The sequence below is a fragment of the Asterias rubens genome, chromosome 19 (genome assembly GCF_902459465.1).
Source record: "Asterias rubens chromosome 19, eAstRub1.3, whole genome shotgun sequence".
In the NCBI taxonomy this organism is placed as follows: Eukaryota; Metazoa; Echinodermata; class Asteroidea; order Forcipulatida; family Asteriidae; genus Asterias; species Asterias rubens.
Window position 1 is genome coordinate 3,565,188 of NC_047080.1, and position 16,362 is coordinate 3,581,549.

Here is a 16,362-nt window from a genome sequence, read left to right on the forward strand (position 1 = left end):
TGTGGATGTGAAATAACGCATCTTACAGTCAATGTCTTGTGATGGACAATTGACATTTAGTGCGGGGAATGGTTAAGTTAATAACTGCATGCGAGGATGGCTACATAAGACACGCACCATATCCACTATCAAAATTTAATAAAGAAGAAGAAATAAACAAACAAAAACCCAAAACAACCACAGATAAAAAGAAGGAAAACTGGAAACTCAAATGAATCAAAAAAACCTTCAAATCTGTAGGTATTTTTTACAACAATTGATTAAATATACAGGCCTGGAATTTCATTTTTTTTATTTAAGGGAAGGTACACTTTTAGTAAAGGGTCCAATGGCTTTAAGCGAGGTAATAACTGTTCATGACCCAAAATTATAAATATAATTGTAGATTGATGCAAGTAACCCTGGAATTTCCGTATTCATAGTACGGTACTTTTTTCTCGGATTAAGGTACTCAAACAATGTTAATGTTAAATCTATTAACGATAATTTGACCATATTAGGTGCCGTGGTAATACAACAATTCAGCGTAATCAGCGAGGTAATAACTCTCCATGACCCCCAAAATAAATATCATTGTAGATTGATGCAAGTACAATGTAACCCTGGAATTTCCCAGTTCATAGTACCATACTTTTTTTCTCAGATTAAGGTACTCAAACAACGTCAATGTTAAATCTATTCATGATGTTTTGACCATATTAGATCAGTGATGAATCCAGCAGGTCAATACATGACCTAAAATAATAAATTGTAATGATATATTAACATCAATCAATCAATGACATTTACTCACGAGTAACCTTAGTTCACAGTACGATTCTACTTTTTTTCTCAGATTAAGGTACTCAAACAATGTCAATGTTAAATCTATTCATGATGTTTTGACCATATTAGATCAGTGATGAATCCAGCAGGTCAATACATGACCTAAAATAATAAATTGTAATGATATATTAACATCAATCAATCAATGACATTTACTCACGAGTAACCTTAGTTCACAGTACGATTCTACTTTTTTTCTCAGATTAAGGTACTTAAACATCATCATCTCCAAATAACAAAGTCAGCATCTTCAAGATTTATCCTCAGAGTCGGAGTAATCAGAGAGAAGGAGTTGAGTGGCCTCAAATTAAGCTGCGTAATGTATTTTAAAAAGCCAGTCTTCTCGCAATGAAAGCCTAGGGAATAGCGTTAAACGACTGATGAGTCAATCTTAATTTGATCAGCTCCCACCACCTTGCTGGGACTATTCAATTACGTCTTTCAATTCATTGTTGGTCGGTCGTAGAGTTGGGGTATTTTCTGATCATTTTGATCGGGCCTATAATAAACTAATGGTTTATAAGAGGATGAAAAAGTTCCATGAAAAAAAAAACAATTGCTTCTGGTCTTAAACGCTTTTAAAAGACCTACTCGACCAAGCCTCTAGCAATGTGTTCCTTTAAAGTTCTTGATGAAATTACCATAAGTTATAACAGGTTTTGCTGTTTTCTCAACAAGCAGACACAAATGGAACTTTCACAGTGATTTTTACTGTATCTTTCTTGATAATTTGGTCAATAAATCAGCAATCAGCAGACAATTGATCATCAATATTTTATGCTTTAAAAGTAGCTCAAGTAAATATGGCCCTGGGTATTACAAAATACATCATAGTCACTTCAGCTACTATGCATTAAAGGCAGTGGACACTATTGGTAATTATTCAAAATAATTATCAGCATGAAACCTCACTTGGTACCGAATAATGGGGAGCTGTTGATAAGTGTAAAACATTTTGAGGACTGGCTCCCTCTGAAGTAACCTAGTTTTTCGAAAAAGAAGTAATTTTCCATGAATTTGCTTTTGAAAGCACACAAGTTTGTGTGACAAGGGTGTTTTTTCTTTCATTATTATCTCGCAACTTTGACAACCAATTGAGCTCCATTTTTCACAGGTTTGTTATTTTGTGCATGTGTTGAGATACGCCAAGTGAGAAGACTGGTCTTTGACAATTACCAATAGTGTCCAGTGTCTTTAAAGGGAAGGTACACCTTTGGTAATTGTCAACTTCGACGACCAATTGAGCTCAAATTTTGACAGGTTTGTCGATTTATGCTTATTATTGAGATACACCAAGTGAAAAGACTGGTCTCATGGACTCTGCTTCTGTTGGGTGTATTATCATTTATCATCCCATTCGACTGTGTGACATGGTTCACTTGTTATTGTATTCATACAAGTCCTTTTGGTTGGTAGGAGGTTGAAACTGTCACTACCATTTCCTTGTTACTAACACAAAGGTGCAACTTTCACAGGTTTCTGTGAATGGGAACGTACGTTATTTAGTTTCGGATATTCCTTCAAACTCCTCTACACAAAATTGTGTTCAATAAAACTTGTGAAAGCTTCATAACAAGGTGTTCTATGTGTCAAACATAACATGAACAAAAAATACTTATGCAACGCTCGCATTTATATTGTAAATAATCATGAATTTCTTAGCTCTACATTGTATATTGTTAATACATTTCCACTTTATCAACAACAAGACAAGCTTTATAAAAAAAGGGGTGGGGGCTGGAAAGGGAAAAAGCAATTATGAATTTTTCAACACACTTGAGCTGCCAAAGCCAAATCAGATTGAGGTGAAAGCACATGAACAAAAATTGTTTATGTAATGCTTGTTTGATATTGCAAATAATAATATCTTAGCTTTATACTGTTAAAAATTTTCCACTATATCAACAAATCTGACAAGCTTAGTATAAAAATAAAAATCTGAAAAATAAAAAGTAATTATGAAATCACACTTGAGATGCCAAAGCCCAATCAGAATGATTGATTGGTGGTTACTGAGGTAGATAAAAATTTGATTATGGCTTTAATAAATTGCACCACGCTGTCTTTGTAATTGCCTTTTTTTATTGAGCGCAAACAGTGTCCGCTCCTGCATGTTAGGGAACGAATTAGGCAGTATTTCATGCCATTATAGGGTGATGCGGTCTAAGTGGGAGTTAGTTTGTAGATTTTTCCTTTTGTGGAAATTAATCTGATCGGCCTCAGTCAAAATATGGAAGTGTTACAAAGGTTCTGTCTGTAAGTTCAGTGTCTTAACTATTGTAGGGGAAATGAGGGGGGGGACACCGCCCCCTCAATTGATGTCTGCCCCGACTCTTGTGAATCTATGAATTTGAGATGAAAATGACCGCAATATTTTATAGACCTTAACGTCAGTGGACACTGTTGGTAATTACTCAAAATAATTATTATCATAAAACCTCACTTGGTAACGAGTAATGGGGAGAGGTTGATAGTATAAAACATTGTGAGAAATGGCTCCCTCTGAAGTTATAGTGTTCGAGATAGAAGTAATTTTCCACGAATTTGATTTCGAGACTTCAGATTTAAAATTTGAGGTTTCGAAATCAAGCATCTGAAAGCACACAACTTCGTGTGACAAGGGTGTTTTTTTCTTTCATTATTATCTCGCAACTTCGATGACCGTTTGAGCTCAAATTTTCACAGCTTTGTTATTTTATGTATATATGATGAGATACACCAACTGTGAAGAGTAGTCTTTGACAATTACCAATAGTGTCCACTGTCTTTAATGTGTAGTCTGTTCAACATTTAGAACTATATTTCTTTTACTTTGATTATCTTCTGAAAAACGTTTCCCAATTGAAGGGTTTGAAGATGATGATAGAAAGCTTCCCTAAAAAATTACTTGCTGAGGTGCTGTAGTTTCTGAGAAATGAGTTAAAACATGGTCACAAAAATTAGTTTTAATCTCAGGATACGGATTTTTTTTAGAATGTACAATGTATTACGTGACTCTCCTGAAAACATTAATCTGTGATTTTCACCTTTTTTCCTCAAAAACTTGACGACTAATGAAGCTGAAATTTTTAGAGGTAAATTATATTACATACATCTTCATTCACAATGAGTAGGAATTCATGTCATGGCCGTAAATGTGATCTACAAAAGGTATCATTGCAAACCCTCAAACAGGTTTACAGAAAAATCAAGCCGTAGGGTTTTTTGTATTGAGGGCTAATTTAATTAACCGGCTTGTGCCATCGCTGTCAAAAGCTGGTAAGCAGCGTCGGGCTGACCATATGGCATCAAACACACACACTAAGTATATCAATAAGAGTACCGAGTTTATATTGATTCCATTCCAACGTGGAATATACCTCGAAGACGTTGTTCGATTGTATCACCAGACTCATAGTTTGCACATTTCTACGCTAAACATGAAATAACAAACTGTATCCACTACAGCAGCGAGAGAGTAATTTCTAAATTTTCGATGAGTCCAGACAACACTGGAATTACAGATACGCAGCCAGTTTGAGACGTACGTCTTAAAAACGAGATAATGAGAAAAAAACTGATACAAAAACAATAGCTGCGTCTATTGTGCGAGAAAATGAGAAATGCTGTGCACAGCGGAGCGTAGGTGATTAAATACATCCCTAGCGTAATAGGCCCCTCGGTGGGACTGGCTCCACCCCCATGCGGCAATGGAATGTTCAGTGTTAAAAAGGTGTCACACACATGTACTTTCGTTCTTATGTTTGTCTAACGTTTCAAGAGAGTTGTCAGAGGCAATTAAGTTGGAATGTCCACCACAAATAAAATACTTGTATTGGAGGGTTATTTTTGGGACCTTAATTTTATTTTTTAAAAGTGGCCTGCGTCCTGTGTCTCACTGGGCTACATTGTGTGTGTAGCATCAGGGGTAATGACTTTTATCCTGAATATGTCATATTTAGACAAACACATATGATTGGTAGTTTTTTCATGAGATAGTTTTGTGTTGTGGCAGAGCCGTCTACTGCATCAGACACAAGCTACGATTGTTGAATCATCAGAGTGTGGGTTTCAATTCCAAATCATGAGATTAACCATAATTGCTTCTCTTCACCTAGATGTGTACCAGTGGGAAACTGAGAGGGCTGAGACAGTAGTGTTTGGTTAAAGGCACTGGACACTATTGGTAATTACTCAAATTAATATCGCGATATTCGATAATATCGTGATATCGCCCAAGCTTAGTGCATCACAAGGTTATGTCCAAATAACATGTCTCAGACGACATCTAGCATGACCTTTAATTGCTTTATAGGAGGACTTAGTTCAAAACGCTACGGTATATCTACACTGACTTCGAGTGGCAGTTGGTATAAAGGCCAATGCAAACAATATGGTCTTACAAGTCAAACTCGTGCGCCCACTCAATCAATTAATAAAGAGTCATACAAAAGAGACTATTATTTATAAGGCGTTCGAGTCAATTAAAAAAGGTTTCCAATCTCACAGTTGCGAGATATAAAAGCACATTGTGCCTTATGTGGACCTCTTATATTCTCCAGTCCACACCCCCCCCCCTCCTCCCCAGCCACACACACACACAAACACCAAAATAAATAAATACAATAAACAAAACAAAACAAAAGCAACAACGTTTAAAGGGAAGGTACACTGTTGGTCATTGTATGCATATTACGCATATATACGTATGCATAAAATAACAAACATGTGAAAATTTGGACTCAATTGGTCATCAGAGTTGGGAGCAAATGATGAAAGAAAAAACACCCTTGTTTGACGAATTTGTGTGCTTTCAGATAGGAATAAAAGACTTCTAGCTAGAAGTCTTTTATTATTTTAGTGAGAAATCACCTCTTTCTCAAAAACTACGTTACCTCAGAGGGAGTCGTTTCCCACAATGTTTTATACTATCATCAGCTCTCCAATGCTAGGTACCCAGTCAGTTTTTAAGTTAATATTTGTTTTGAGTAATTACCAAACGTGTACCTTCCCTTTAACAATCTGGCAAGAATAATTGGTTAGTGTCTACAAACCCTAAAAGTATGTATAAGCCCACAATCTCCATTCCCCAACAAACCGATAAATAAAATAAATAACCCAATAAAATATGTATTACAGAGTCCTTTATTTTAATACTGCATGTGACCTTGGTTAACAGCTCAGACTACCTCTGCAATAACCTTTAAAGGCTGTGGTGGAATCGATCCAATCTCTGATACACTCAATATTTTTTATTAGGGCCTTACCAGGACTACATTACTAGCTGATAAGTAACGACTAGGAAGCGTGTAAAAACTAGTGTCTTTATGTGGACTGTTACATGAAAGAACAGTCGATATACCTCAACAGGCCTGTATACTTTGTTTTTTGAAAGGGCACCCACGAGGAAATTGTAAAAGACAATCACTAGGGGGTATGGAGGCAATTGCTTCGTCGCCTTTGTGAAGTACCAGGCCTGCCTCAAATCTTATACAAACTTACCTTATCCGCATCAAATACGTTGAAGACAAAACTGGCAAACTTGGAAGGGTCCCCATTGGGGAAGAATTGTTGGTATATCGTCTGGAATTCCTATATAGCAGATAACAAGAAATATAAGTTATAAGAGGCACATCAATCAAGAACGGCTTTGAGAATAATATCTAAACTAGGGCAAAATGACATCAAACTCTTGTGCTATTCCCCACTGCTCTGATCAACCCACAAAATTTAATAGGATGTAATCAATCTATCTGGGATGAAAATATTAATTAGGTTTTAAACCCAACTCTAATGATCTGTTTAATGAATAAGCTTTTATTTAAGGTATTCAATCACTATCTCGTCAAATTTCTATACAACATTACAAATCGCCTCTCTCTTTCTTTGTAGGCAGGAAAAAAAATTAACCTATATCTTTTAAACAAGTTAGCCAATACAAGTGTATCCTTAGAATATAATACATGTATGTCTCTGTAAGGAGTGCACTAGCGGCATTTGAACCTGTTACATAATTGACACCAGATGTGGGGATACACTGGCCGGTATTTTAATTTTTTTCAAATATTTTGTGCCAAAACACTACACCCTTCCACAGCTACCCAAGTTACAAGAAACACACTAAATTGTTTTGTAAAACAAGTGAAGGTTTATTCTTTTCCCCAACTACGAAGCACATGGTACAGTGGGTTGTTGGTTTGAATCCCAGGGGTGGTGGGTTCGAATTCTAAATTGCCAGTTAGATTACTGCAGGGCTTGGTAAGCACTGAGTATACTGTTCTCATAACACATTGGTTTGTAAGACAAGATAAGGTTTGTTCGTTTCCCTGATAACAAAGCAATAAATTGGTTTTTGGTTTTGAATCCCAGGAGCAGGGGTTTGAATCCCTCCTAAATTGCCCGTTAGATTTCTGCAGGGCTTGGTAAGCACTGAGTATAACGTTCTTATGTCTGGGTAAACAAAAATCCATAATATTGTTTTATCCTCGATGTAATCATTACATCAATTAACGATTTACAGAGACTAGGTCGTAGTTCGAGACAGACAGAAATCCAACCTTCAATACGAGACGACATCACCAATAATAATGATACACAGAGACAAGGTACCAGACTAGGTAACAGACTGAGATAGACAGAAATCCATCACTGCCAACCTTCAATACGAGACGACATTACCAATGATGATACACAGGGACTAGGTACCAAACTAGGTAACAGACTTAGACAGACAGAAATCCATCGCAGCCAACCTTCAATACGAGACGAGATGACATCACCGATGATGACACTATTCAACCTTACTCTCATTCCCCCTGACCCTATTAACAATCGAGTCTCGTCCATGTCAGATAAACACAAGGGCTTGGCATCTCATAAGCGACCATCAGGCACCCTCCTCCTCTAGGGTCCACCTGCTTCAGCAGGTTTTAAAGGCACTGGGGTGGATTTCACAAAGACTTAAGACTAGTCTTATCTCATCTTGATATATCTTTTCTGTATGGTATTCTTTAAACTGATCGCTCTTGAGTGATAAAAATTATGTATTTTATTTGTTGATACTGCAGTAAATAAAAAGAACCTTGAACCTAGAAGTTAGGAGGAGTTACTCATCTTTTCTTTATGCTCTAATTTGGGTGTGTTTTCTTTCATTATTCTCTTGCAACTTCGATGACCAAGTGAGTCCAAATTTCCACAGATTTGATATTTCATGCATTATATGTTGGGATACACCAAGTGAGAATACTGTTCTTTGACAATTACCAAACGTAACTAGTGCCTTTAAAGCGACATGTTATGTCCTCATGAACTATTTCAGTCAAGGCATTGGAGACAACAAGCGGCCATTTGATTGCGTTGGGAATCAATGAAATTAACATTGCCGCGATATGGAATCCTCGTCAAACAGAATAATACAGACCGGTATAGTTTGGCTTTTTTTGTATGCCCTCAGGTTGTGTCAGGAGGGGGAAAGGGGGGAAGGGGGGATGGTAAGGGGAGACTGTTTTCACACCAAATTGACAATCATGTACCGCATGAGTAAATACTATCTGGAAAAACAGGCCAGAGGTAGCTAGAGGATGAGTCTGAGTGTTTGAATACCGTACTCTTCTCAGGCGGGTTTATAGTTTTATTGATTTCCAAAGATAACGCTTGCTTTATTTCCTTCCATTTTCTCATTCCGCTCACTCGGGATGTTCTCTAATCAACAATCTTGACTTATTGATGCCGGCTGATGGAAAAGGAGAGAGAGAATGTCGTTGCCATAGGGGTTATGGGTTTGGGATTGAGCAGGCGTTTCCGTCTGCTCCAGAAAGAAGAATTCACAGAAGTTGTATAGAAATATAATTGATTGATTCTATTTTTACGACATGTGTCACCAGCAATGTTTTGAATTAATTTGATACACTGTTGATTTTAAGCCAAGCTTGGCATCACACGGCTAGGGTTCCAATAGCATGACTGATACTTCATTCTTGTATGGGCAAGTATTTTGCTCTCAGTAAAAGGCGCTTCAAGGAAGAGTAAAAAAAAAAATTACATTTCAAGGGCGCAACAAGTCTAGAGGCATTTACCCTGAAGAAGACCAAGAGCCACTCAAGGCACAGGGCTACAAAAAAGCCAAAGTAAAGAGAAAAGGTAGAAAAGCTAATGGATAAATGCTATGGAATGAACCTTATCGATGTATTATACCATAGTAGGTACGTGGGTGGCCGGGGCCGACAGCTGGCAGACTCACTGATAAAAAAACAACACATCGTGTCAATGATAACCAGAACACTGTCATGGGAGAGATTGAGTTGGGCTTACTAAGAAAAACCATCAAGAGCACACACAAAACTTTACACACAAATAAAGAAGACAGCTTTAGTTCAAAGCTCGAGTTGAGCAGTTTGCTGTTATTTTGAGACAAAACAGTCAAACTACAAGATTCCTAATCTACTCTACTGCACAATCATTTTTACCACTTCAAGTATTCCTGTCCTTTCTCTAAACAAATGCCTTCTAACTGTTATTCTTTCAGGCTTTGTTATGATCTCTAGAATGGAGTACTTCATAAAAAAAAATTTCAATGTGTTTAAGGCAATCAACCTTTATTGTGTGGCAGGCAAGTGCTTTATCCAAATGAACGAAGATACTTGAACCTCATTCCATCAAGCTTGGCATTTAAGACTCTCTTCAGACGATCAAATTCACCCCAAAACTCTGACAACTTTAGCCCACAGCCAAACGCGCTGTCATAAGCCGCTTCCTGTTTGCACTGACGCCATGGAAACCGCTGAAAATACCTGGACAAATGCAGCTTTTTTTATTTCTTTCATGGGTTTTAGAAGTGCCGGGAGGCTATTGCGATGATAATCAAGATGTAGGGGCTCTTTAGCCCTCTGAGGAAGATGCAAGTCTCAGCCCATCAACCTCTCAAAACCACTGGCCTCTCTAAATCATCGGCCCTCTCCACTTTTTATCTCTCTCGTTCACTCTCTATTGCCAAATTATGGGGAAAAGAAGCTTCAGTCCACTTGAGGCTAGATTCTATTGGCAAGGCTGGACGGATTTCAGCCATTAGAAAACTAATAAACCAATGGTGTTACTGATATTCATTATAGTAGGGAGTAGTTGCTGACGGTGAAAGTGCTTTCCAAGCTGGACAGTGTTTTCTGCATAAACAACTGGACTCAACAAACTAAAAAACCTCTGGACTGTTTACTATCACTTATGTGAAGAAAATGACAGTTTTCATGGGGGTTCATTACTTCACAAAACAACTGATTATGCAGAAGTGGAAACAATCGAAGAGTAACACTTCCAAGATTCAAATTTTTGGGGCACAAAAACTGATGTTTTTTAACAAAACAAAATTACTTTGAAGTGAAATGTTTCTTAAAATAATTTATACTATTGAAAGCTGCTATATATGCTTCTAACCAAAAGATTGTATTGCCACTCATTTTAAGAGAGGTTATCAATTGTATACCTTCCCTTTATTATGCAGAGTTTTAAATTTCATCAAAGTTTCACCAGGCCATTTTTTTGCTTCACATCATTCTCCAGCAACAATAGAACAACACTTGCTGTATGTTTTTTGTACAGATTTCTTTACGATCATACTTACTTCTTTTCTAAGGGCTCCACTGGGGCAGTCTTTCATGAAGTCTCGGTGCCTGTGGAAAACAGATATATACCTAATATAATCTTTTGAAAATGACATCGTCGCCTAAACATAATTCCTGACTAAAATAGAAAGTCATTTGTTCAAGCTAGGAAATGTCATTGAAAACGACTAATGTTGGAAACATTGGATCTAAAATCTTGTTCATTTGACAAATTACTTTGTTTTTCTGTGTTTAGATTATATTATGAAGCCATTTAAACAAAATTTGGAGTAGGTTGGTCAAAACAAGTTAAACAAAAAAATTCTCAAAATTTGTTCATTAACTATTCTGACTGCCCCTAACCTGCCTAACAGTAATCTTACTCATGTCCCATGAACAATTTACCTTAGTTCAAATGAGAGCCCTATAAACAAGGTTTTCTTTTTTGATAGCCTAAAGATGGTCCATTATTGTGACAAATTGCAGTTCGTTATCCAGAATTAATGATTCTAAAATTAATAATAATGATCTGTGCACAGCTCCTTCCACCTGATCTAACACTAGTTATTTTTATTATTCATTTCCTTTTTAGTTATTACTCTTTCGTGTTCTTGTGGTTTGGGGCTGCTTGTTTTTTCAATAAATAAAAGACATGACCTTAAAGGCACTAGACACAATTGGTATTTACTCAAAAAATTATTAGTATAAGAACTTACTTCATAACGAGCATCGGAGAGCTGTTGATAGTATAAAACATTGTGAGAAATGGCTCCCTCTGAAGTTACAAAGTTTTTTAGAGAAAGAGGTAACTTCACTCAAATAATAAAATACCTCAGCTGAAGCCTTTTGTGTGTCTGAAATCCCACGTAGTAATGCAATCAAGGGTGTTTTTTCCTCTTTTCATTTTCATTATTCTCATTACAACCAATTCAGCCTAAATTTTCATTGATTTGTTATTTTGTGCATATATGTTGGGACAAACCAAGTTAGAATACTGGTCTTTGACAATTACCAGACGCGTCCAGTGCCTTTAAAGAAACCATAGCGATAGGTAATGGTCGTGTATTGTTAAAGACATTTGGCTGGCTGCCGCATACACTTTTGGCTGGTTACCATGCATGGTTACCATGCGATGTGAGGGTACTTCACACAATGGCTTTATGATAACAACACAGTACAAGGGCAAAGACTCCTATTACACAACGTCAAATTCTTGATATAATGTCAAAGTACAGATAATGCTTGAACAGATGAGTTTGTGTTTTTAAAGCAAGATTTAAAGGATTTGGGTACCTTTTCAAAACGTCCATAGATTTACATTAAACTTACAGGGTTTGAAGATAATGACAGTGGATAGCTTCCCTTCAAATTTTTCTTACTGAGGTGCTGTAGTTTTTGAGAAATGAGTAAAACAATGTCATGAAAATACGTTTGTAAACGATTAAAATAATTTTCATTACATTGTTTTACTCATTTCCCCAAGACTACAGCACCTCAGCACGTAGTATTTTAATGGAAGCTTTCTACTATCATTATCTTCAAACTGTGTAAGTTTAGTGTAAATCTGTGGACATTGTGTTTTTTGTCCTACAAAAGTTACATACATGTAGACCCTTTAAGCAAAGAACCACCAAAGGCATAAATGGTATGATCAGGTAAAGCAACGATTTTGTGTGACAAACCTCTATGAATTTAGTACAAAGTTATTTCATTCTGCAAATTGCATTTTTTGATAAACAGGCTACTTCTACACTTACCATTGCTGTAATTCTTTCTTGTCAACTGCAAACAAAAAAGGGTAAAGAAATGTACAAAATTAAAAGATGTAGCCTACAGGGTGAAAACTAATCAGTAGTTTCAATCTGAAAGTTGTCTGAAACTAGTTTGTCACATTGATGCATTGTTGAATACCAGTGCTCAGTGCTGGGTATGTTAATTTTTCTTGAAACAAAGGACAACATTGGTACGATAGACAGCAAGTTGGCAAAGTTGCTTCCATATATACATTTCCAATGACAATGCACTTGCTATGTCCCTAGTTCTTAATTCTTTCTAGAATGTATGTTCATTGATGAGTTCTGTATTTTTGCTTTTGCTTTAAAAAAAACCCAGAAGATCAAACGAAGTATGAACCATTCATTTAAAGGCAGTGGACACTATTGGTAATTGTCAAAGACTAGCCTTCACAGTTGGTGTATCTCAACATGCATAAAATAACAAACCTGTGAAAATTTGAGCTCAATCGGTCATCGAACTTGCGAGATAATAATGAAAGAAAAAACACCCTTGTCACACAAAGTTGTGTGCGTTTAGATGGTTGATTCGAGACCTCAAGTTCTAAAGCTGAGGTTTCGAAATCAAATTCGTGGAAAATTACTTCTTTCTTGAAAACTACGTCACTTCAGAGGGAGCCGTTTATCACAATGTTTTATACTATCAACCTCTCCCCATTACTCATCACCAAGTCAGGTTTTATGCTAATAATTATTTTGAGTAATTACCAATAGTGTCCACTGCCTAAGACAAGGCAGTGTGAAAATTAAGTTATTGAGTAAGTCCAGGTCCGAATAAGCCTTTACAGCTATGGCTAAACTGTTGCTAGAAGAGTCAAGATATTTTCCTTCCTACAATGTTGGGTCCCTTTAAACTGAACCTGAAAGTGACTGGCCTTTTGTAAATGTCTGTAACCTGTTACCATCATGGTATTGTACCTGAACTCCTTGCATAATTAACCAACAGCATCCCACAAAGATCTGGTGGGGAGCACGCTGAGCGTGATGCAAATTACATTATTTCTGGTATGGCTCCTATGTGTACGTGTCCTATCACAGATCTAGTATTACAATGATCTATAGGCAATTGTCTGTGTTGAATGCCGACTGATGACTTCTACTTAAAAGATTGGGGTACTTGTTTGTAACACAAAACACAATGTCCACAGATTTGCATTAAACTTACACAGTATGAAAATAATGATGGTAGAAAGCTTCCCTTAAAATATAACATGCTGAGTTGCTGTAGTTTTTGAGAAATGAGTCAAACAAGTCTAAAAAATATGTTTGGTCTTATTTTAGCATGCAAAACGTTTTTTCATGAGTTTGTTTTACTAATTTTTCAAAAACTACAGAACCTCAGCTAGTAATATTTTTAGGGAAGCTTTCTACCTTCATTATCTTCAGACTCTGTAATTTTAATGTAAATCTGTGGACATTGTGTTTTGTGTTTTACAAAAAGTACCCGAACCCTTTAAGAAATGTCTGGGTTATCTCTTGACATAAAACATGAAGTGATTTCACTGGACTTGACTTAAACAATGTTCGTCTAAAGTCCACGTTTCCTCAATTCTTTCACTTACTCTGTCCCTTCCCTTGTATTATTATTAAGTATCATTTAATAGCTGAAAATAGAAAATAGGCCAGATTATAATGAAAAGGAAAATGTTTTGCTCTGCAGATGTGTGTACTTCATGTGTCGCAATTGCAGTTGCGTATTGACCCTGTTTTTGCGCAGCTGTTCCATCTTTTTCCTCAGAGGAAGGGTATTAGTTGTTAATTGTTGTGGTGAGACGTCCTTGTACTGTAGAGGTGCTGCTCGCCTGTTTGCCTTGCTACCGCTCATTAGCTTTTTTATATAAAAATATTACACTAATGTGTGTTAGCACTGTATACTCAGTCAAAACACACTGGACACTATTGGTAACTGTCAAAGACTAGCCTTCACAGTTAGTTGGTGTATCTCAACATATGGATACAATAACAAACCTGTGAAAATTTGAGCTCCATCGGTTGTCGAAGTTGCAAGATAATATGAAAGAAAAAAACACCCTTGTCACACGAAGTTGTGTGCTTTCAGATGCTTGATTTTGAGACCACAAATTCTAAACTTGAGGTCTCGAAATCAAATTTGTGGAAAATTACTACTTTCTCGAAAACTACATTACTTCAGAGGGAGCCGCTTCGCACAATGTTTTATACTATCAACCTCTCCCCATTACTCGTTACCAAGAAAGGTTTTATGATTATAATTATTTTGAGTAATTACCAACAGTGTCCACTGCCTTAAACTGAATACTGTGAACAAAATTCACAGGCAGATTACTTCAGCAAGTTATATTTTATGGACAATTTAAAAAGCTTTCTACCGTCATTATCTTTAAACCATGCAAGTTTAATGTAAATCTGTGTACGTTTGTGTTTTGTGTAATACAAAAAGTACCCAAACCATCTAACTTGATATGGGACCCTTTGCCTCCGTTGTCAGATCTTCTAATAATATCCTAACCACAAAGTATTTTCACTTTCACTTTCACATTTGGATGGAGTCACTCGCGTTTATTACCGAGTCAAATTCTTAAAAATATTTATCTTTGAGTTAGGTCATGCAGTTTCTGCTGCAAAATGACTTTGAAAAAAAAAAAACGATTGACACTTGAGTGCTATTCACACGATGGCATTTTAACTGGGGTTCCTTGCTTAATTTTAGCATAGTTGTAAAATGTAGCAATGTTTGACAATTTTTTGCACAAGAACTTGAACAGTAGAAACAACTGATGTCCTTTCACACGAGGTACAATGTAAAATTACACAACCATGCTACAATTTAGCAAGAGACCCTTGTTTAATTTCTCTCATGTGAAAGGGGGTTAAATGACAGCCGAGGTAGGTTTGTAAAGATCTAGGCCCCTATTTGATTAGCTGATATGTTACAGATCGAGAGATTGTTAATTACTCTAGTAGCCAGAGTTAATTGCTTAATTGCATTGAGTGTCAATTTTTATTGGTTTGAGTTTTACTACTCTAATTAACCATTATTCATCAGACTGACTGTTCTGGAGGAACAAGTTACAATTGCATGGTACAGTTATTATGCAGTTTATATTTATTGGCCAAGGGAGTGAATATTTTACAGGAAATGGTTAAGTTATTTACAAATTGATAATTAACCAGTAAATTGTATACCGCCTTCTTTTGAAGTTTTACACACACAAAAATTGGTATTAAATTACAGAAATTTCCAAAACTATTTTGAACGTAGCCGAGCGATCCACTTTATTTCAAAGTTATTACACTGCACGATTGAGTCATGCAGCGTCTTTTTCAAATTTTGTTGTCACCCCCCCCCCCACAAAAAAAACTAGAAACAAAAATAAAAACATTTAAAATATTACCTCTGGCTCTTGCCTTTTGTGGAAAAAAATGTTGAACCTAAACTCTTAAGTTATATTTAACTTGAACTCAAAATAACATTTCAATCAAAACAGTTAGCGAATTTATTATATATAAGCTTGGGTTTCTCTGGTGTAATTTGTGGCTAAATATTATAAAGTCAAAAATATTATTATTATTTTTTTTTTTTTTGGGGGGGGGGGATTTTTACCATCATAATTTAATTAATAAACAAATCCACTGCCGTCGCTGGTAAAATAAAACTAGGATTCTAGGAACTACTATAAATATATAATATAAGTTAATAACACATGACATTTGACAACTTGGCTTAGAATTCTACATTCCCCCAAACTAGCACACACTAATCAATATACCAGTCTACATAATTATGTACATGTTGATATTATCAAAAGAAATAAAAAAGTTCTTACAATAAGTGCATTCTTGCAACACCTTTATTTCCGTAGTGCTCAGCTTACTGGAGTTCTTCCCCATGGCAGAAGGACTGAATAAAGTTCCTACACAGACATAGGCTTCAGAAAACCAAAACCAGTTGCTTGTGTAAATATCTTGTTCCCAAAATGTGTGTTCTTCCGTGTAGAAACATGACAACAGAGCTCACAAATTCTCACTCACACGACAGTCGCCATGTTATTGTGTACAGTTCAACAGAACCCGCCGTGTGTGTGCTGTTCACTGTATGTAGTGTGTAATGTACACAACATGTAGTTCATGTTTACACACTGTGCAGTGCGGGCACATGATGGCGCCATTTAACAAGAAAAAGGAAAAAGACG

General features: G+C 36.3%; 1 protein-coding gene across 1 annotated transcript in view; it reads right to left on the minus strand.

Moving 5' to 3' along the window:
- The window catches only part of LOC117303436 (calcium-binding protein NCS-1-like), a 31,889-nt gene extending 15,623 nt beyond the window's left edge, over positions 1 to 16,266 (minus strand). The window contains exons 1-4 of the mRNA XM_033787629.1: positions 15,997 to 16,266; positions 12,155 to 12,179; positions 10,418 to 10,466; positions 6,307 to 6,396 (exon numbers count right to left, since the gene is read on the minus strand). Coding sequence (XP_033643520.1) covers positions 6,307 to 6,396; positions 10,418 to 10,466; positions 12,155 to 12,179; positions 15,997 to 16,060 — 228 coding nt within the window. The 5' untranslated portion in view covers positions 16,061 to 16,266. The remainder of the gene's footprint in view (positions 1 to 6,306; positions 6,397 to 10,417; positions 10,467 to 12,154; positions 12,180 to 15,996) is intronic.
- Between the last annotated feature and the right edge of the window lie 96 nt (positions 16,267 to 16,362).